The sequence below is a fragment of the Strigops habroptila genome, chromosome 5 (genome assembly GCF_004027225.2).
Source record: "Strigops habroptila isolate Jane chromosome 5, bStrHab1.2.pri, whole genome shotgun sequence".
In the NCBI taxonomy this organism is placed as follows: Eukaryota; Metazoa; Chordata; class Aves; order Psittaciformes; family Psittacidae; genus Strigops; species Strigops habroptila.
Genome location: NC_044281.2, coordinates 80,019,972 through 80,042,310, shown reverse-complemented (window position 1 = coordinate 80,042,310; position 22,339 = coordinate 80,019,972). Strand labels below are relative to the sequence as shown.

General features: G+C 41.3%; 1 protein-coding gene across 3 annotated transcripts in view; it reads left to right on the top strand.

Annotated features, from left to right (window-relative positions):
* C5H10orf90 (chromosome 5 C10orf90 homolog) overlaps positions 1 to 22,339 on the top strand; it is an 84,988-nt gene that overhangs the window by 9,892 nt on the left and 52,757 nt on the right. Inside the window, exon 1 of one of the 3 annotated variants that reach the window (XM_030488513.1) lies at positions 5,230 to 5,726. The exons of the other annotated variants lie outside the window; for them this stretch is intronic. Coding sequence (XP_030344373.1) covers positions 5,414 to 5,726 — 313 coding nt within the window. The 5' untranslated portion in view covers positions 5,230 to 5,413. Of the gene's footprint in view, positions 1 to 5,229; positions 5,727 to 22,339 lie in introns of those variants that run through there. 3 annotated transcript variants of the gene reach the window in all.

The following is a 22,339-nucleotide window of genomic DNA, read 5'->3' as shown; positions in this document are numbered from 1 at the left end:
TCCCACTGATTTTAGTGTAGTTGAATGTGCTCAGTATTTTGTAATGCCACGTTCTACTACAGGGGAAAACAAAATGTTAATTATACTCCATACAAATATTTAGCCACTTTATGTAAAGCATCTGAAATGTGAGCCAGCAAACTACCCCCTCAGTCCACTTACTAGTGTTTTTCCCTGACTTTCTAACTTCAATTATTTTCTCATCATCGCACTGTTCTTCCTTAATGCATAGATTACATGTCGGAACAGAAAATATGCTCTTGTTTATTCAAGGGAAAAATTACAAAAGTCCTTTTTTTGCATGTCTTTATAAGCAAAGCAACTTGCTTTCTAAACTGTCTTCATATTACAAACACAGACGAATTATACAAAAGCAGTACTGTTGTAATCATTAACAGCTAATATTCTTTCCCTTGACCATGCTGATGCAAAAACATCCTTGCTTTTAGGCTTAGACTGTGCTTCAATCAGGTTGCTATAAAATCACCTGTGACTTTATTAATCTTGCAAAAATAATAGTTGTTTTATGAACATAGTGGATGGAGAACAGTAGTTTATTTAAACTGCGTGTTTTAGAATCATAGAATAGTTAGGGTTAGTTAAATTAAGTGCTTAAACTAATTAAAGATATTTTTGGGGATGTCTCAGCTTTAGCCTAATAAATCAGAGGCACAAGAAGTTACACATAGATACTTCCTTATTGCCCATAAATCTGTACTTATTACAACTGTAAACTCTGGAATGTAGCTTTGATTCTCAGTTCTTTGAAAACTGTATAGGCTCTTACTAATGCTACATATTTGAATAAGAGCAATTTTGAATTTGGGTTTTGATTGCTTCTAATTGTGAATTATGCTAAAGCTGCTATAGTCATTATCTTAAAAACTATTTAATTAAGTGTAAGTATCCAGCTGTGTGTATTTTCAAAGATCCAAACTGCTCTAAGATCTTGAACAGAAGAGCAATATATATGTATGTATGTATCTCATGGTTTGTAAAAAATACCTCCCCTCCTCAGTTTAATTTCCTTACTTTGCGGTGTTTCATCTGCAGCCTTAATGGTGGGTTTAGTCTCTTTCTTATGTGTAACTTGAATTTTTGAAATGATAAACAGAAATTAGGCTGCTTATAGAAAGAAGCCTATATATTTGCTTAGAGAAAATAGACTCAGGTAGCAAGACCAGAATGCAAAGCGTCCTGGGCAGAGATAGGAATAGGGACTTGAATCTGTTCTGCCCTGGCTACCAAAGAGGAATGAATCTAATATGCTGTCACTCTTCTGTCCACTGCCATCAAATGTGAGCTGTTTTTTCCTCTTCATTTTTCTTCTTTACTCTTTAACACTCCTAATTAAATTTCTTCTGCTCTGAGAGATCGCTATCCTCCTTCCATTCTCACTCCAGTCTCTATTTTGGCAGCAGACTGATACTAGTTCTTTATCCAAGTCTCTCTCCTCTCACTCTAGTGTTTTCTCCCCGATTACTCCCTGTCTGTCCTGTCGGAACTTCCTTCTTTCCCTGCCCACCTTTTAACTCATGTCTTCCCTCCTGAGTTTCTCACCTTACTCTTTCCTTTTCTGCCAGTCTCTGGGAAGAGCTTATCTCCCTTCCTCTGCCTAATTACACAGGAAATCTCTCTTGATTGCCTCTCTTTTTCCCCATACCAGTAGTATGCAGCATCTTAACTTGGCCAGTCCCTGTTCCCCTCCCATACTCGTACATGAATCTGTGCCCCCTTGGATATGCGAATCCTCGGTTGGTTACACAAACCAGCAAGAGTTCAGCTAAGGCTTCTGCCCAGAATTCAAGCATGCCTCTGAGTTAATGGTGTGAGTTAAAGCATCAGCATTAACTTGGAATTTTCTGGCTTTTGACTTTTCTTTTCACAGCTTGACATTTTTGTAATGCTTTGTTTTTCTAGGACTTTGAAAAAACCAGATGGGGAATAATGTCACAGCAGAATGCATAACCCTGGCTCTGGCAAGTCTGCCACCCCCCCACCACAGCTCTCCAGGGCTGGTTAATGGTGTTGTCCTTGGTCATCCTGGAGCATTGCCCCTCCTGGTGCCGTATGCCAAAGAAGCCATCAGTCGGTGTCTCATCCTGAAGCCACCTTGGACAGGCGCCACCTTGTGTAGATAAAAGCCATAGACAGGCTGGGGACACGTGGCCTGTCAGTGGTGCCAAGGAACAACAAATTAAAGCCAAATAGTTGAGGTGACAGGCTGAAATACAGCCAACAGGGAAGGGTCAGTCCATGGGCAGAGCAGAGAATCAATTCACTAACCTCCTAGGTGCATCTCACTGATTTTCTGCAATACCTTGACAGAAACCAGATACTACAGAGATACCTCAATTAAAGGTATCAATAGACAGTTGCACTCCAGTCTCCTGAAGCCCAAATCTTTTCTGTATTCACACAATCACCCTGTCCCTCCCCAGCTACTCAATACGCTTGATCTGTGGGATATTATATACATCTTCATTGAGCTGTGACGCGCTGGGTCTGTGCAAACCATTTCCAAGGTAGGATGCAGCTTAGTATATTCTAGGAATGATTTCAAGTAATTACATGGATGCAGCTTTACACAAAGGTAGTTTTTTATGAGCAGTGGAGATTTATTAAACAGATGTAGCTCTGATTCTCACCACTGGATCGCTACACACTGTATCTCAGTCATGGCAAGGCTGCGTAGCTCCCCCATATCCACATCCCATCCCAGCTGCTTAGAGGAAACAAACAGAATTAAATGCTTGTTTTGAACTGAATGCCATCATTTGGATGTTTAAAATGGAACGTAATCAATTTGATCTGAAAAAAATATAATGTAATTGGGAGTTATAGTGTTATTGGGTCCTCCTGAAATGCAATTAGAGAGATACTATTCATGTTGTGATCAGCACACCTCTAATCTTAAACTATTCTAGAAGCTCCATTTGTGTATTTTTTTGCTCTGCATTTGAAGGAAAGTTCCAGCTCGGGTTAATAATATAGTGGCAGTACTTCACAATGCTCTCCAACGTACAGAAGTAGCTATTAAACTGTCAACAGCACTAAAAGATGATATTTTGATGGCAATGGATAGGAACCCCATCTTCCTGCTCAACATTTCTGTAGCTTTCAAGCACAGTCAACCACAATTTGTCACTGACTTGCATACGTGACACAAGCCGAATAGGTAGTCTGAGCTACAACTGTGTCAATCAATTTTTCAGGCAAAACTCGCATAGCATCTAACAGACAGCTATTCTCTTCTCCTCCTCTGTACCTCTTGCAATTGCTCCTGTTCACCATCTACCTAGAGACCTCTAGAGAAGTTGCAGGACATACCAGCTTCATTACTGAAGCTGTTCTGCTGATATCAACCTGCATAATCCCCTTCCACAGCTGCAGCCAGAGATATCATTATATATACAGAATGAAGAGCAAATTTGGTCTCAGTACAACCTGTGGGGAAATGTTTCCAAGGATGGAGTTGGCTGGTATCTGTTTGCTGATCTCCCTTTCCGCCTAACCTTTCCTTTAATATTGCACATATCCTAAAGGACAATTTGAACATTTAGTGCAGGTGAAGAAATAGTGTGATTCCAGGTGAAAACATTTTTTGGACATTGTCAGAAGTCTGCCATAAAAGGCGGTTACCTCGGGAGTGACCTCTGTAATCGCCACCTTGAAGCCCTACCACACCTGCCATGTGGAAGAAATAGCAAACTCTCTTTTGAGCCAAAATCAAGCAGATTATCACAAACTCAGCTGTCCCTGCTGCAGTTTAATGCCGGTGATCAAATTTTACAAGTCATTCAATCCCATCTACATCAAATGCTGAATAACTTTGTGTTTTTCTCAGTCTAAAACAGTCTGGAATGAGAATATTAGAGGCAGAAATAAGTTTTATTTGTAACTTCTCAGGCAAAATCAAATTATTTCATATCCTTGTGCTCCAAATTGTTTTTCCTTCTTGTATTAACTGGAATGATGAGAAAATGGTGGGAGGACAAGTGCATCCACCTGGAAAGTTCTGGAAAGGCTCAGTAGCAACCATTATGAAGTCTGCCATGAAATGTTCAGCAGCCTGATTTGCATCACAAAGTAATGGTTCTCTGAATGAAATCTGGAGTTAAAGATCATCAAAATCACTGTACGCAAGTGATAGGAGATATCAGTGGACTACACGAACACAATACAATGCTAAAAGGATTTTAAGGAGTTTTTCTCCTTATGTTCTCTACATTTTAAGTCTTTAAAACCGTTCTGAGTCCAGTAACTTTTTGTTGTTTGTATGGCAAAAGCATATCGTCTAGAAAGGTATCTGGAAAATGTAGAGGTCACTGGTTTACTCAGTAGATGTCTGTAGTAGGTAATCACCTCCTCCATTAGAAAAATGTACCTCAGAAGTACTTCTAGCCAAGGTATTTTCTCCTTGTAAAGCCCTTTGTATGCTGTAGTCAAGTTAACTCTCTATATCCTTTCTGACGGCAAACCAGCTTGAATCACATGGTTTTAAGACCTTTTTTCTTAGTGAGTTCGAATAATTTCTGCAGCAATTTTCTACACTCCCTTATTTGCCAGGGTCCTATTTAGGATGTGGGTGCCAAAACTAATACAAGATTCCAATGCTGTTTTAGCAGTATCAGATAAAATGATTAAAATCTGTGCATATACATCCCAATAATGCATTATACAAACACATAGGTAATTAATTAATTGAAGATTATAAACTCCTTCATTGTGTTCAATTACTAGTTTTGTGGTCAATTCATCAGAATTATGATTATTGATATTTTCAGTTATTGTAGATTTCTAGATGGTAAACACTGAGGAGGATAACGGTGCTACTGCCAGTTATTTAAATAACTTCAAATAAAAATATCACATTGAAAAATACCACCTTCGAAACCTTCTTTTACGCATAACACTGCACTGGATGACTATTTAACAGCAAATTATAAATTTGCTGGGTTTCATTGCAGATTTTTTCATGTTTTATATTTAAAAGAGGAACATTTTGGGAGCCGAGTGTTAGTTACTTTGCAGTCCAAAAGGTCATTACAGAAATATGTACAAAACCACGTGTGTGCAGTGCACTTGGAGATTTCCTCTTAACTTTGTTCAAGAAGCAGCCAAAGAGCCCGGCGTCACCACTTAAGTCAAGAAAATGAAACATTCATGTGCTGTAGCTAGATATTGTTGCTGTAGCCACACAACCCACGCCTGCAGAAGGTTGAGGATGAACAACTGAATTTGTATGTCGGCCGTAAAACCTGCATTTAAGGGACACACATTCTAACCAATCAGACTAAATAAATCAGCAGGCCCAGGTTTTATCATCACAGATAACCCTCATTAATCCAGCGAGTTTTTTCCTGAAGACAAAGGACAAAATGAATTGCTTCATTGGAGTTGCCTGAGCAGCATGCTAATGCAGGGAGGTGGAAGGCATGAATTATTCATGCCCTTGCAGCCTGAGCAAGCAGATCCTGGCTTTTCCTGTTACCATTGCAACAAGTGGCAGCTGGCCCAGCCGTGCTCGGGCCGTTCCGCATCCCGGGAGAGCACGGAAATGCCTTCTCGAGAGGGAAAACCTCCGTGCCCCCGCTGCGCCCAAAGCAGCCGGGTGGATTTTCAGGTTAAGCCTTATGCAAAATGGACCCGGGAAGCACAATCTTTTGTAACTCGGATGTTCTTGACCATAAACTACTCTTCTTGGAAGAAAACGGGTTGCTTCGGTAAGTTTGTGCAACTTTTTGACATGTTCTGAACCTGCCGTAAAGTATTTTCATTTTACAGTAACTCTAATGTGCAGTCTTTTACCAGGCTTGCTAAAAATAGACTGCTTTCTTTTTGCCTTTAAAATGACTTAAAGAAGCCTAAAAAGGCATGCGATGTCTTTATTTTTAACAGTGTCTACAGAACTGACGCTAAAGTTATGATCGAGCCTTCTTAAATTGTCTCAATTAAATTTTCAAATCCCTGTAGCACACTGCTAAACCAAAATATATTTATGCTCCAAGTCTGATTTCCTGCAGCTGAACCTGAGACTAATGTAATTCAGTGTCAAACTGGAGAACCTGAAAGAGTGTCTGTTATTTTTCATAAGAAATGTTGGTTTCTTGTAAGTGTAAGTTGTGGTGTTGCTCTTTATTCAGGTATTTCTGATTGGGTTGGGAACAGGAACTGAGACCTGCATAACATTCTTACTGTGCATTAACTATTCTAGTATACCAAAAGTGTTGAAAAACATCAGTATCTTACCCAGTTTTTCTAAGGATATGAAGGAGATATATTCTGTATGTGAAGTACATGGCAGTGATGAACTAAGGCTAGACTTACCACTTCTGTATAAGGTGAAAAGAGTCAAAATGTTTTGCTTTTATTCATTGTATTCATTCTACATTATACCTACCTGTACTATTTGTTTCAGTTGTTTGTCTGTGCTATTTTCCAGTAGTGATACTATCAGCATTGCCTGAGAACTCTCAGGTATTTGGCACAGTGAAAAATTGATATAAACAATCAGCTCCCCAGAGCAGAGGCCATGGATAGGAGAGTGAATAGGAAATGAATCATGAATAAGTTTTGATTGTGGATAACAAGCTCTCCCTCTTTTCGTTTGTTTTGTTTTAATTACACAGTCCAGATTCTGCTGCTTCTACTTTGGTTTCTTTGTTTTGATCATAAAAGCGTTTTATTTGAAATCCAAAAGACAGCCAAATTTTGCAGGGATAAAAGTACAGCACAATGATATCTTGTGCTAACAGTAATTAAATGCCCTATGTTTGAAGAAAGAAAACAAGAGGTAAAAATAGGGATATGTAAATAATAGAAGATATGTAAACAATGGATGTAATCCTGCACTCCTTAATCATGGGAGTAATCCTTATTCACGTAAGTAATCCTGGTGGTTTCAATAGACTCGCATCAGTAGGTGCTGTAGCATAAGGCCCATATTTTTCAAGGAGATAACAGTGTCTGTCTTACCTGGGGTTTTTTTGTAATATAATTTTAGCAACAGTTTTTAGTGATGTGTTTGAATGCATTAGTCATAATATTAAATTAGACTTTACCAAATGTCTTTTCTGCTTCTAAAAGTATAAAAGAGAAAAATGGAATGATGCATTAGAAGTGTCACTGGGCAGGTACAAACTCCACGTATTTTATTTGAGATGTGCTTTGCAACAGCACTGCTCACCCTGTTGCCTGTGTTTGTAGATTACTTTTTGGTACACGATGTATATAAACCTTCCTTGTTTTAGGATAGGATGCCACTTGAGCAAAAAATCACTCTGACACCTGATGACTCATAAAGTATATTTGGGTCTCTATAAAAGTGATGTTCATAAATATTGTTCGTTTCTCTGATTTAAATACATGGGGTTTGTGGTAATGTCCTGTGAATGGTTTTTATTGCTGTTATGGTCTCCGATCTTGCCATATAACACCTGTGGTTCTGCCTTGGGAATAACAGATCTGTATAAATGCTGTGGATGTGTTACCCTCCTCATCAGCCCAGCTTGGCGCTTCTGAGCTTTCCCCTCCAAGACCATATAGTGCTGCCCTGTAATCCAGGATGGGGCTTGAAAGCACCTGTGTGCCCTTCCCCAGGCACTGCATCTGTTAATGAGGGAAAACTAATTACTTAAAAGCTTTCGGTGTGATGGGGTTGAGAAGTATAAATAGTCATGATGGTGCTCTGCAAACCATCAACCTGTGTTTATGCTGGATGCCAGTGCTGGTATGAGTGTTACCCTGTAACCACTGCAGTCATAACTATGGTAAGATGCTTCCTCTGTGGAAATATTCTCATGTGCACTCTGAAGGGGACAAAATAGAAATAAAGTAAATAATGCCATAGATGATGGTTCCAGAGGGTATATAAAACTTAGAATTAAGTGCCATTGGTATTAAGTACCTGTTGGCTTTTTGTTGGTTGCATTGAGATATTGAGAATGAATTGATTGTTCTTAATCTGCTTCATTACACAGCAAAGATTTTTGTATTTTGTATTTGCAAATGACCTATACTATATTACTAGTAACTATCTGCACAGAGATATCATATAGAAGCACTTTAATACTGAGGCTACAAGGCTCTTGTGGACACCAGAGTGCTGGAGGCAATAAAAAGACCAGTGCCAAGAGGCTAGAAGGGCAGACTGGCAGCTGCTGCCAGGGGAGGGAATGGGGTGGCTTTTGACAGCCGCATTTTGTTTTGCTTACTCCATGTGTGGTGCCAGCAGAAGCATAAAGTCTCTCTAAGTAAGTCCCTTTCTGTCCCCTGTCCATGCGGTCAGCTCCTAGTGCTTGGAGAACCCCAAAAGCATTGGTTGCACATTAACTCAAACTTTATAACCATAGTTTTAAGGGTATTTTTTTCCTACATTCATTTTCCTTTGTTGAATTACACAAAATAAAACACATGTAGCTATATCTGTTTGAGGATCTCCTCCTGGCAGTGGGCTGAGGTCAGGTGCTTGTTTTAATTTTTACTACCTTTTATGACTTTTAGAGGCTGCTCTTCATGCAAATTTATTGAGATGTCTTTAAAACTTAGCCAAAAAAACTTGCTGTAAAATGGTTCAGCTCATTTTGTACCAAAAATTGTGTGTGTGGTGATTTGGAGTAATCTGGATTTTTCTCTGCGCATACAAACTGCACATGGTAAGAGCTGTTTTCTGTAATCACAGCCATGTCATTCTCATATCTCCCTTCATAAAAGGATGCCCATGTCTCCCTGTTTCCCACCCAAGGGAGAGGGCAGGGGGATGTGCAATCTCCACTGTTTCCCCAGGTTAGAAGCTCTGTAAGAGCAAAGCTATGGGTGTGCATGCTGTGAGCAATGGTAAGAGCAGGTTTTTTATGGTTTGGCAGCATTCCCTCCTTTGTGTGAGAAGTATTTTGCTGCTCTTTGGAGTTGGTGACATAAAGGCAGTGCATTATGGTTGCTCTGTCTGACTGTGGGCATTGCTGCAGATGACAGACTGCTGCATTAATGTGGAAGTGCACTGAGGTTTCGTACTTAAGGTTTCCATTGCAAAGCTTGTATAAACAGTGGTTATGCTAGGCTGAGATATTTGAAATGATACCAACCTGTAGTTCTAAGCCCAAGTAGTATCATAGAATCCCAGACTGGTTTGTGTTGGAAGGGACCTTAAAGCTCATCCAGTTCCAAGCCCCTGCCACGAGCAGGGGCACCTTCCACTAGAGCAGGTTGCTCCAAGCCCCTGTGTCCAACCTGGCCTTGAACACTGCCAGGGATGGGGCAGCCACAGCTTCTCTGGGCACCCTGTGCCAGCGCCTCAGCACCCTCACAGGGAAGAGCTTCTGCCTCAGAGCTCATCTAAATCTGCCCTCTTTCAGTTTAAAATCATTCCTTTGAAACAAATAAACCCATTCCTTCTATACTAAATAAAAGACAAGTTTTAAAGTTCAGGTAGAGGAAATATTCTATCTGCTGTTCTGTCTGGGAGCCAGTGGCAGATAAAGCAGAAAGACTAGAAAAGCCAGCGTGCAGCCCGCACAGTGTGCTACTTGAGCAAGCTCTGGGATGGTGGCCCTGGGAAAGCTGAGAGCTGCCTGAACACCAGCCACTGGCTTTACTGGTGCCCCAGGTCAGAGCCACATAGCAAACTTCAGCTAATGTAGAATGTGGTCACTGCCTATGGAGGAGAGCCTGGAACAGAAGACATGTCCCTTGGTCCAGCATGTCCTTGTGATGGGACTTGCCACATTTATTGTGTGTAGGATCTCAGGGACAGCACTGACACATGAGTGACCAGGTAACAGTGTCCATCAAAAGGGAACCACAAGGCACTGTGGATGACTCAGTTTGGTTTTTACCCTTAACAAAAGACTAAACCAAGATAACCACCTTAATTATATGCTTGTCAGCATCACCTCTCCTATGAAGGCAAAATTGAGAGAGTTGACGTTCAGCCTGGAAAAGAAAAGATTCTGGAGACACCTTAGAGCAGCTCCAGTGCCTAAAGGGGTTACAAGAAATCTGGAGAGGGGCTCTGGAGGGGTGAAGGGACAGGCCAAGGGGGAATGGTTTTAACCTGCCAGAGGGGAGACTGAGATGAGCTCTGAGCCAGAAGCTCTTCCCTGTGAGGGTGCTGAGGCGCTGGCACAGGGTGCCCAGAGAAGCTGTGGCTGCCCCATCCCTGGCAGTGTTCAAGGCCAGGTTGGACACAGGGGCTTGGAGCAACCTGCTCTAGTGGAAGGTGTCCCTGCCCATGGCAGGGGGTTGGAACTGGATGAGCTTTAAGGTCCCTTCCAACAAACCAGTCTGGGATTCTATGATTCTAAGTGGAAAAGGTGAGCTGGTATGAGTATGCATATTAAGTACGATGACAGTACAGATAAAACTGCAATGCAGATGAACTTTAAATAATGATTTTTACTTGTTCTCCATGCCTTCCATTGCTGTAGATCCTGTTCTGTGTCTGAGAGCAGCCAGGCCTGTTGAAGCAGTAGTTCTTATTCTCTTTCTGGACCAGCCAACCCCAAGCTGGTATCTTGCCAGGGCAGGTTTCACAAGTGTTCTTCCTTCATACAACATTGGTCTTTTTTCTGTATCTCTCCAGAGAGGCAGAGGTGAGCAAAGGCACGCTCAATCTGATGTGCATGATCCCAGGCCCAAACCTGTCTCAGATTTCCATCAGTTATATGCAACATGCATTAATCACATTTCTGTGATGGTGCAACACGTCAGTCGCACACCTGAAAATCCACCAGGAGCAACTGGGAAAATTCAGTGTGAACTATGCTGAACAAACTGCATAGGTTGGGTATACAGTGATGACTACTATCTATTTTGAACATGCGTAATCTTTCTTTCACTCCCTGCAAAGTACACCCAGCCTCTCGCTGAGTGTTGCACCCTAGTTGTTGATGGTGTGTTACCATTAATAATTAGGGTCCTGCATAAAGCTATGTGACAAATATCTTTTTTACCTTTATATAAACCTTTCCTGGTGATTAAAGACCATCAGTGAAGGCTTCATAAGGGACAGAGCACATAATGGTGCAGAATATACAATAAACAGTGATTAAATTAGTTATTGACAGTTATTGTGGCCATCTTTTGGAAGATGAAGAATTGAGTGAAGAGAATATAGATACAATTTCATTTCTATCTGTAGTATAGACCAGGACAAACACATGGAAAAAAATAAGTGTTTTTAACAGAAGAAGATCATAGAATCATAGAATCAGCTGGGTTGGAAAAGACCTTTAAGATCATCAACTCCAACTATTCCCCAGCACTGCCAAGTCCACCACTAAACCATATCACTAAGGGTCTCATGATGATGGACCAGAAAACAACTCTAGCTGCAGTCCTCATGGGTGGTGTGAAGCACCTCTGGGACTGTGTTTCAAATCTATATGTTGGAATTTCATTGCTTGCTTTTATTTTTATACTTCTATTGATCTAGACTTCTAGCATCTCTTAGAGCTGCATGCATGTAAAATAAAGTTGGGCGGTCGAGTACACAACAATCAGGCAGTTGGGGAGATATCTTGCACGGCCTGGCGCATAAGTTCCCATGGGGAAATGAGACCAGGGCAGAATCTTGTGAGGTTCTAGTAGGGCTAGTGAAGGCTGTTTCAGAAATTAATTAACTATTTATTTCATTATTTCAATGATATCAGGCTTTAACAGCAAAGTCTTACAGAAAGAGAGTTCTTTTTTCCTTTGTAGTCAGCTTTAGTTAACAGATTACCTTTAGGCTACATTATACTGAAAACAAGGTTTAATCAACTACTATGTGACTGGCTAAAATGTCATTCAACCATGTTTTTGCTCATGTAACTGAGTGGATGAAAATGAGACACCCATTAAATTGAAGGCAGGCACTCGCCCTCATTAATAGCATTGTGCAGCACTGCAAAAGGAAAAGGGCAATCTGCAATGTGATTCTGTGCTAAGCTGTGGATAACAGCACAAAACTTCTCAGTGCACTTTTAAAAAGAAATTGAAGCAATGTGACTTCATTCTCCCTTTCTACATCTAGAATTGGATGGCGGTAATACAATACGTATTGTCACACTGAGTATGATATACCATAGAGTGCGATGTGGAGGTATCTCTCATAGAATCCTTTCTGTACAGAATAGTTGGATGGAGATAGAGAATTTAATGGGAGAAAAGAAAAGCTGCGTACCAGAATGGACAGAGATTGAGGGTTGCTATGGTTTCTTTTATAACAATCTTCCAGCCACAGCGATGGCTCTTGCAAATAACACTATATGGGGGTGCATAGAAACATACCACACGTGTAGCACCAGCCCACGTGTAAGGACCAAGCACACCAGTGAGCGTTCAACACTTGGTGGGTGCTGAACATCGCCACTTCAGCCATTCCCTGTCCTCTCCTTAATACTAAGTTGCCATAATGCAAACTGAGAACTGCCTAGTGGTGACATCCTTTGCTTGGTGAAAAGGTAATCACATATCTAAATCACCCAAACTCTTCTTTTCCTGTTGTATCCTCCTCATTTTGTCATCCCATAATTCTGCATCTCTCAAAGCTGAAATTTTTAGTGCAAATGCTATTTTCTCTGGGTTTTTCTCTTTTTCCTTTCTTTGCCTGCATATTGCCTTGAACAGCTCATGACCTAGTTCTGTCTCTTAATTGCTACTGCAATATGAATATTAATTCCAGCTAGAGTCCAAATGCATTGAGGATACCTAGCACACGTCAGGGCCAGTGCCATTGATCTTACAGGCCAGTGCTTTCCAGCCCTTAACCTTTTGAAAAAAAGTCTTAAACCATCATCATACATTTCACTGTTGTTTGGTGATGGGAAATGGAGATAATAACCGCTAATCTAAATGCTAATATGTATTTTTCTCTCACAGCTTGGTTTGTTTTACTGTTCTTTTAGCTGTGACTAAAAATATTAACAGAGATAAATGTGAGCCTTGTGTCTGTATCCTCCAATGCCCGAGTGAACCTGACCGTGGGCACTGACAATTTCTTGGAACCCGTCTCTGCTTATAGAACCTAATATTTTTTTGTTCTTTTCATGCCCACTTTATGCTCATTGGTGGTAGAAGATGAGTAGGTCATCAGAAACTGTAAATATCATGCATCTGGTGGAGATCGTAACTTGATTAACAAGGTATTAAATTTAGCATGCTCCAAGAGAGTACACTTTTGGAACAATGTAAACTTTGTTCACAAAAAATTATCTTTATTTGCTTTAGAATAAATACTGGCTAATATATATATATATATATACTGGGGCTTTGGACAAGGGCCTGTAGGGACAGGACAAGTGGAATGGCTTTAACCTGCCAGAGGGGAGATTGAGATGAGCTCTGAGGCAGAAGTTCTTCCCTGTGAGGGTGCTGAGGCGCTGGCACAGGGTGCCCAGAGAAGCTGTGGCTGCCCCATCCCTGGCAGTGTTCAAGGCCAGGTTGGACACAGGGGCTTGGAGCAACCTGCTCTAGTGGAAGGTGTCCCTGCCCATGGCAGGGGGTTGGAACTGGATGAGCTTTAAGGTCCCTTCCAACACAGATCAGTCTGGGATTCTATGATTCTGTATTTACTGGGTTTTGAGCATCTCACAGATTTCCATTATTAGTTGACATTTAGCTGTTTTACTTAGCTAAGATTTCCCTCTTTTGCTCCATAGAAATGGGTAGCAAAGGAAAGTTATCAATATGCCTTCTAGTGACTGTTCCAGAAAGGGCTTAATTTTAATCATTCTAAGATTCCAGTGAAAGACACTGGAATCCTTTGGGAGGAGAAGAAAAGCATATATGAAAACATAAGGTGTTTTAGGTTAGATTTGATCCTGAAATGCTGGGATACACTAGTTTTCAATCAGAAGTGTAATTGTTCATATCAAGGAAACTGCAAGATGGGAGAAAAATAGCAGTTTCTGGTTTACACATCTTACCCAAAACAGACTCATACAAAGCATGTGTGAAGAGTTTTTCTTTGTGTTATACTAGTTGATGTAGAAAGCAGAAAAGGAGTCGATAATAGTCTGGAGACCCAGAGGAGGAGCAGAAGGCTGAGGACACAGCCTCACACAAGCACTGGAAATGTGGCTGGGAGCAGAAACCCAGGGAAGGACAACACGTGGACACAGTTGAGTGGAGTGCTTGTAAAAAAGCTGGTAAAAGCTGGACTTGGGAGCAGAGTAGCTGCCTGGGCTGTGGCTCCACAGGCTCCTCCATAGGCAGCCAAGGCTTTGCATCATCTCTGGGAGGGTGCATGGAGGAGGATCCTTGTCTTCATCATTACATCTTTCCTGAGAAGTGCTTGCCAGATCCTGGTGCTTGCTAATCACACTGCCAAGCAAAGTTTTAACAGCACAGCTGCATCAAATTGCTATCACAGTGATAGATTACAGGTAAGATGTATATTACAACTTGTTCTCACACTAGACATAACATTACTGCTTTATATTACTGATATTTGATGTATAATACAACTATACTTAATTAGTGAACTAAAATGCATCTTCTGCTAAAGGTATGGTGAGCAGGAGGGAAAATCACCTTCGTGGAGAAATGCCTCATATCAGGATGACTAAAAAAAAATCAGATAGTACAGTCTGAGAAACAGGAATTCAGTACATTAATCCTAAAAACCACCAAACTGCGGAGCTGAGATTTCAAAACACAAACCAGTAATTCAGCTGCAAAATAAATCTCTTTAGAAGGAAACTGTCATGATATCACTTGCAAACATTTTAGAACAGCAAATTAATCTAAAGGTTATGAGTAAGACAGCAGAAAGTCGTTTCTGTGCTCAAAGAAGTGCTTTTATGCTGCTTCTGGAAAAGAAGCGTAAGGTAAGGAAAAGAGCTGTTCCTTACCCAAAGGGCTGAAGCTTTTGCCTTAAGTGCAAAATTCAGCTATGGCCCAGAGAGTCATTCGTAACACAACCATGTTTATATCGTTTCCTTGATACCCACATTCACAACATGAGATCCTTAAATGAGGTTTCATCTTTTCGTAACCTGCGTGGAGGCAGGAGACCAAGTTTCTTGGCCAGCAAATCTGTATTGGTCTCTCGACTTGTCTTTGTATGCTTGATCGCAATTTCTATGCTGCTGTGCTGCCCAAAGCCAAGCCCTCCTCCCTCAGCAGCATGCAAGGCCTTCCTCCAGCAGCTGGGCTATTAGCAACCACCTTTCACATGCTTCTCCTGTGGGAAATGTGTGCTGACTTTGTTACTGTATATGGGAGGAGGATCAAGAAGGCAAGCCAAACACCACTGCAGGTCCCTTTTCTCTTGCAGGTGGAAAGATAAAAGGGCTTGTAAATGGGTCTCTGAGTCCTCTTCTATAAAACCAGGGGGGCTTTTCTTACTTGGGGCTTCTTAGCGGGCTGAGAAGGGCCCCCTCTTGCATAACTTCTGCTGCTTTCACCATGTGAGGCTGGCATGGGGTACAATGGGACAGGACCACAGCTCCTGCAGCTCCTGTGTGGGGCAAGCTGGTGACTCTGAAACTGGATAGTCAGTTGCAAACCTCTCCCTTAACGATGGGACTGCACAGGGAATGTTTGCAGGAAGCATCCAAGGAAAGAGGACTCAGTATATGGATGATAGGCTTGTGCAGAGTTGAAGCGCTGCTTTGGTGGCTCCTCACAGGAGCTTGCCTAGCTTTGAGAGCAAAATGCTTAGGAACAGCCTAGGGAAGGAACCTGAGGAATAGCTCAGTGAGCTGCAAGGACACTTGTGCTACTGTCTCTGTTCTACCTGCTGGTAAATGAAGTCCTGCTCCGGGTCTGTGAGAAGCAGCAAAGGGAAGAGTGAGCAAAGAGTGTTTTCTCCCATGGTGGGATTTCCTTTCCAACCCTTCCTGGTAGAAGCTGATAGATGATCACGGCAGGTTACTGTGTAATGACTTGGTCTTCATCATCTGTGCTCATTTACTGTCTGGATCTTCAATGAGCTGCCCTGCCTCTTACATTCCCCTTTCTTTCTTTTAATGTTTTTAATCTCCTCCTTCGTGCTCCTCAGGTAGCAACTGAGTTTTAGCTTGAATTCAGAAACCGACAATAATATTTCCAGAGACAATTCACTTCTTTAATTTGTTGTCATTCTGGTGCCTGACAGTTACTGCTAGTGCAGAGCTCTCCCGGGACTCGAGAGTCTCTCTGCAGCACATGGATCTTGAACACAGTTTATTTTAATCAGGGGTCCCAGAATTTGGTAACACTTCAGGCCAATTCCTACAGTAAACCAGAACGCATTCAGCAAAAACATGTGCAGCCAGTGATCAAGCGTAATTGCCAACAATTTCACACCCACAGAATCCTTGCTTGACTCTTAACATTCCTGGAGCCCCATCTTTCCCATCGCTGTTTCCAGCAAGAATCTCACAGTTGCTAGGGGATGGAATTTTTCATGCACTTACATGTGAAATATTTTTAGCATGAAGTGGAGAATTTCCCATACAATTTTCTGGTTGATATTTGCTGTATTAAAGCAGAAGGATAAAATGCAGTGAGAAGCAAATCTCTAGAGGTCCAGGGGCCAGGTTTGATACAGGTACTATCCAGGCATTCAAAATATTACTTAAATTCAAGTCTGCTGAATTTAACTGGAGCTCTGACAATTACAGGCTGTCACAGGAGACTTCCACTTCTACTCCTGACTCAATTACCAAGTCTCATGCTTCTCATAATATTACTGTTGCTGTAAATAAAATTAAGTTCATTCTCCTTTTTCTTTTGTAAAGAAAAGTGGCTTCCTTCTACCACCTAGAATTGAATTGAGCCCAAGTTTCGGAGGAGTTGTTGGTTGAATTTGAGTTCAATATTTTTTCAGTGAAGTTGTGGTTATCGATGCACTGGATTTAAAAGATAAAGCTTCCCGTATTTATTGCCCATTCCCAAATTCTCACTATAAAAGCACCTAGTGCATAAAGGCTAAAAATAATAGATATACAACTTAGGCTCCCGTAAAATTTTAGAGACAAGAATTGGGAGTAGACACAGTACTTTAGCATAACACTAGATTATCTTTAGTGCTACTGTGTTTTCCATAATGCATTCTGTTCCTTATGCAGACTAACACTTGTTTTCCTTGTTGCCTATTCTTGCATGCTGAAAAGATGTTTACATTAAGCTGTTCGTGACTCTTGGTTTTCTTCCTAAGTGATTAGTTGATTGCAGCTCAATAATGTTTGAGTAGCTCAAATTATTTCTTGCACTTCATGTTTGTAGCGCTCCGAGACTGTCTATAGACAACTTCTGAATTGTGTCCAATTCTAAGACTCATTAAATGTGCATGTGTCAGGCTCCGCTTCCCATACAAGTGTTTTTCTTCTCTTGCTGCTCTCTGATTCCAACTGGGGTTGCACAGGCTGACTGCAAGATGGTATCAGCAGAGGATCATCCCTGGAAAGTGCTCTCCTGTTGAAATGAAATTCCTCTAAACCTGGGATTCCCAAAGTGTGAAGTGCGCACCATAGTGCTACTAGAATATTGGATTGCTCCCAAATGCCTTCATAGAAGTACTTAACAGAGCTGCATGAGATAAATGCCTTCTTACAGGCAGTACCTCAGAAAATACCCATACCTTGTAGAGGTCCTTGCTGTACCCCTATGACTCTACCTCTTTTCCAGCTCTGATGAGCTCCCCCTCTGAGACACTCCGTTAGCTGCAAGACATTCAGGCTGATGCCTGAAGAGGTGGGATTGCATTCTGTATGTCTAGGGTGGTGCTGAGGATTGAGATATGTGAGAAGTGGTGGGAGGGTTGGGAGACGGGCAATATTTTGGGGTCCTAGGTAGGTGTGTAAGGATTTGATATGGTTTAATAGAGTAAGAAGCAATTGATGCATGCCTTGAACTTGTGCACACATGCCTCTCTGGTACAAAACATATATCTTTAATCAGTTTAACACAATGTTAAGAAACAGGTGATGGTAGGATGGAAACCCCATGGAAGAGATGCAGTTTAGCAAACAAGGGTGTATTGTGTGTTACAGAGCTTATTGCCAGCTGTGTTGGTTTTACAGCAGCAGAAGAGAATGTCTAGGCTGAAGCTCTTGGTTCTTATTTTTTAATGTACTTTATTACAGTACTTTTTGTAGTGTAAATACATGAACAGTCCCTGGAACAAATAATTCCTTTTAGCAGTGGATTGCTTTCCCTATTCGTTTCTGTGTTTCCTTTTATCCCATGAACCTTCTGTTGTTTTATCTGTCCCACCCTTCAGCCTGTCCAATGGTTTTGTCCTGGGAACTGGGAAAATACACTTCTGAATCTCAGGTTTAGAGTCCATCTCTTGTTTCTTTATCCCTTTAATGAGCCACTTCTTAGTTATACCTAGAAAAACTAGCTGGGATACCTGACGTGAAAGAGTGGGTTTGAGCTGTGGATCTGAGCATGTAGGAAGAACGTGGGAGTTATGTCCTGCACATTGGCCCTCCACCAGGTTTGAGCTCTGTTCCCTCTGCCTCCCCAGTTTAAATCATCAGCCCTCTCAATTTTCTTGTCTCTAAAGTGTGAGACTTTTTCCTTTCGTCAAGCACAGCCCTGGCTCAGACCTGAAGCTGGAACGTGGCCTCTATCATAGTCCATCTCCTTGGCCATGCAACAAAGCACAGGCTTGGAGCAGGCAGAACAGTGCTGCAAATTTGGAGAAAGTCTTTAACACAACACCTTGGATGGAAAACTGAGGGATGGTGGTAAGAGAGGACTGTACCTTCAAGAGGCCACAGAGATGTTCAGAGGGCTGGAGCAGCTCTGCTCTGGAGACAGGCTGAGAGAGCTGGGCTGTTTCAGCATGGAGAAGAGAAGGCTCCTTAAGGGGAGACCTTAGAGCAGCTCCCAGTGCCTAAAGGGGCTACAAGAAATCTGGAGAGGGGCTTTGGAAAAGGGCCTGTAGGGACAGGACAGGTAGGGACTCCTGCCAGAGAGGAGATTGAGATGAGCTCTTAGGCAGAAGTTCTTCCCCGTGAGAGTGCTGAGGCGCTGGCACAGGGTGCCCAGAGAAGCTGTGGCTGCCCCATCCCTGGCAGTGTTCAAGGCCAGGTTGGACACAGGGGCTTGGAGCAACCTGCTCTAGTGGAAGGTGTCCCTGCCCGTGGCAGGGGGTTGGAACTGGATGAGCTTTAGGGTCCCTTCCAACGCAAACTAGTCTGTGATTCTATGAACTGCTACATGAAAATGAAGCTTCTCCAAAACGCGTATCTCTGCACTGACATCCAACCTCTGCCATGCACCACCATGGACTGCACATCCACATACCAAAATACACCAAGACCCACAAAATGTCAACAGAAAGAAAGTGCTGTATTTGCATAGAGATTTCACCCAGATTCTGCTGCTTCCTGGTAGGTGCTGCTGGAGAGAGATGAGGTCTCTGTGTTTGGGCAAATAGGCCCGTCACTCATGCTTTGTGTAAAGAGGGGTCATTAACTCCACAGTGCTGTTTCTGAAGATGAAAAGTTATCTTTTTACAGTGCAGAAGTTTTAAGTGTGCCCTGGCTAAAGATTACCTGAACCTGCTATAAATTGAGATGTTTCACTAATTGGTTTCTTGGTTCATTAGCCAAATTGTGAGTATGAGGGAAATGGGAAAAGCTCAGAATGAATTTCCCTTGCAATCCTTAATTTAAATGGTGAATAATAACTTTAGGTTGAACAAAACTGTGATGTGATTTGCAATGATGGAGTTACTTTTTCACTTTGGGATTATTTGCCACCTTTAAAGCTTTGTGGGGAATATGATCCTCAGGGAAAATGATCCTCAGCTCTGCCTCATTCTGGCATGGTGTGACACCAGGTAAGAAAGCGTAATCGTAGTAGTATAATGTAATAATCACAAATTTTATGCAGGAAACACTTTGTGTTCTTCCTTATCTATTGCTTTAAGTAGTGAGATGACAGGATAAAGAGCAAAAATCTTTAAATGTCAACTTTACTGCAACGGATGCTGTGGATTTGGCTTTACTTCCATTACAGCCGTGTAAGTAACAAAAACATGATGAGTCCCTAGTTTACTCTCTCTGATGCAATGCACTCAGCTTAAAATCAAAGCTTAACTCTGAGAGCTAAAGTGAATAAATTCCTGTAATTCATCAAATAAACACTGTAGAATTTAATCTGTTTTGTGAATTTTCTGCCATTGATTGTTATGGCATGGTTGTAGCACGGGAGGTCATTTGTGAGCACTGAATTGCTAGTTGTGTGACAGGAAAAAAAAGAAGGCTAAAAGAAAGGTTAAATTAAAGAAGCTGCTAGAAGCTATTTTTGTGAGATGAATGTATATTATCTAAATTAATGACAGCAAACCTCCAATTAGCTGGAAGTTGATGCAGAATTACAGCTTTATAAGGTAAATACATGTTTTCTCAAGCTGAAGGGTTGGGAATGTTTAGCCTGGAACTGTAATAGGGTTACAGGTAGATGAATACTTTCTGTGTATTGGGGCACGGTGACCTCACTGCTGTTGCTGACAAATCTTTACCATAAATCTCTCATTGCTTCCTAACAGCAATTCAGACTATGGAACTTAGAGTTCTCTAGAGTATCCTCCCATAATATGGGATGGGCAAAAGCCTTGAATGTGCTGCTTTGTTTTTTGATAAACAGCTTGGCTTTTATTTTAGAGCAGGGATTTCTTCCTCAGCCCAGTGCATGTTGTTGTGCCACAAATAAGTTTGAAGTGGAACCTCTAAACTTGTTTCTTTTTCTGATAATTTATTGATTTCCTCTGTAAATATACATCAAAGAGAACAGCAGCGATGAACTCCCTTTTGTTGTGGTTTTTGCAATTTATATGTACTAAAATAATAGCATAATGGTGTTATTTGAACAATTTACTCATTGGAAAGGTTAAATTACTTCTTGTAAAGGGTAGAATTTTCTAGCAGATTGTCTTTGTGAAAGGTGAGTTAATCTCCTAGGTGTCATCTCACAGTAAAACACTGCAGTTGCTCGCATTCATGAATACGTGCAGTTTACCATTTAGCTGTGTATAGGAGTTACCATCACTATGGCTTTGAATATCAGCAAAGAAAAATATCTGGTTTGTAAAAAAACATAACAAAACCCTCCTAACAAACAAAATCCCACACCAAACCCCCAAACAACAAAAACCTCACCCCAAATCCACCTTTGCATTATTTCTTAAGGTCTTATGTTCCTAAATATTTCTAAAGGATGCCCACAATGTCTTTTTTAGAGGTCCTTTGATGGGAATATAATAGCAACACTGGGCCAGAACAAGGATCCAGTCATATCAGGATTAATGTACATTTTACATTAGGCAGAATTTCTTCCCTGTGAGGGTGCTGAGGCGCTGGCACAGGGTGCCCAGAGAAGCTGTGGCTGCCCTATCCCTGGCAGTGTTCAAGGCCAGGTTGGACTCAGGGGCTTGGAGCAACCTGCTCTAGTGGAAGGTGTCCCTGCCCGTGGCAGGGGGTTGGAGCTGGATGAGCTTTAAGGTCCCTTCCAACCCAAACCAGTCTGTGATGCTAGGATCATTATCCTGATTTAGGTTCACAATTTAACTACATGTTGTGCAGAAAAATGTATCTTCTAAGGTGCGTTTATCTACCTGGTAGTTTCATGTCTCCCCCTACCTCTTCCTATGCATCTTATGAAAGCTGTTCATGATTTTTTTTTTTTTTTGCTTATCTTCACCATATTGCTTCTTTTTGGACTTCTGCTGACAAGTCCCAACTTATTTAGTGCCACTTCTGCTGTTTTAGGGTGGAAATTGAATTTAAGGGGATTTTGAAGTACTGCTGTGGGGGGTGGGGTGGGGGTGTGTTACCTAGTTTACTGTATATTTTCCTTGGTTCTCACTCTGCTCCTTTGTCAGCCTGGTCTTCTATAATTTCTGTATAATTTATACTGGGATTTCATTCATAGTGTGGAACGATTTACATTAATCCCATCATATGTCTGAGATGCCTGTGATACCAATATCCTTTTTTAAAAATAACCAGGTATCCTAGTTTGTTCATTTTTATATTCTGGGTTACTCAGCACTTCTGTGCTATGTACTCTTATTCAAATTTACACAGTTAGTATTGCTTCGGTTGCTATTTTTATGCTCCATGTATAAATGCAATCTTCCTTGTCTTGACTGTCATTTGCCATTGTCTTTTTTTTTTCACCTGAGACTCTCCTTCTCTACTTTCTCTGAAGATACAGATGCTTTTATGGCCATCTTTTCTTCATCTTTTAGTTTGAAAAAAAGCCCAACAAACCAAATATAATAATAAAAAACCCAAAGAAATCTCTCTCAGCTCTTAAAGCCTTAACTGTACTGTTCTATTTTGCTGTTCTATTCTGGTGTAAAGTCTGCCTTCTTTGCAGGCACCCTCCTTAGACCCTGGGGTTTTCCCACTAA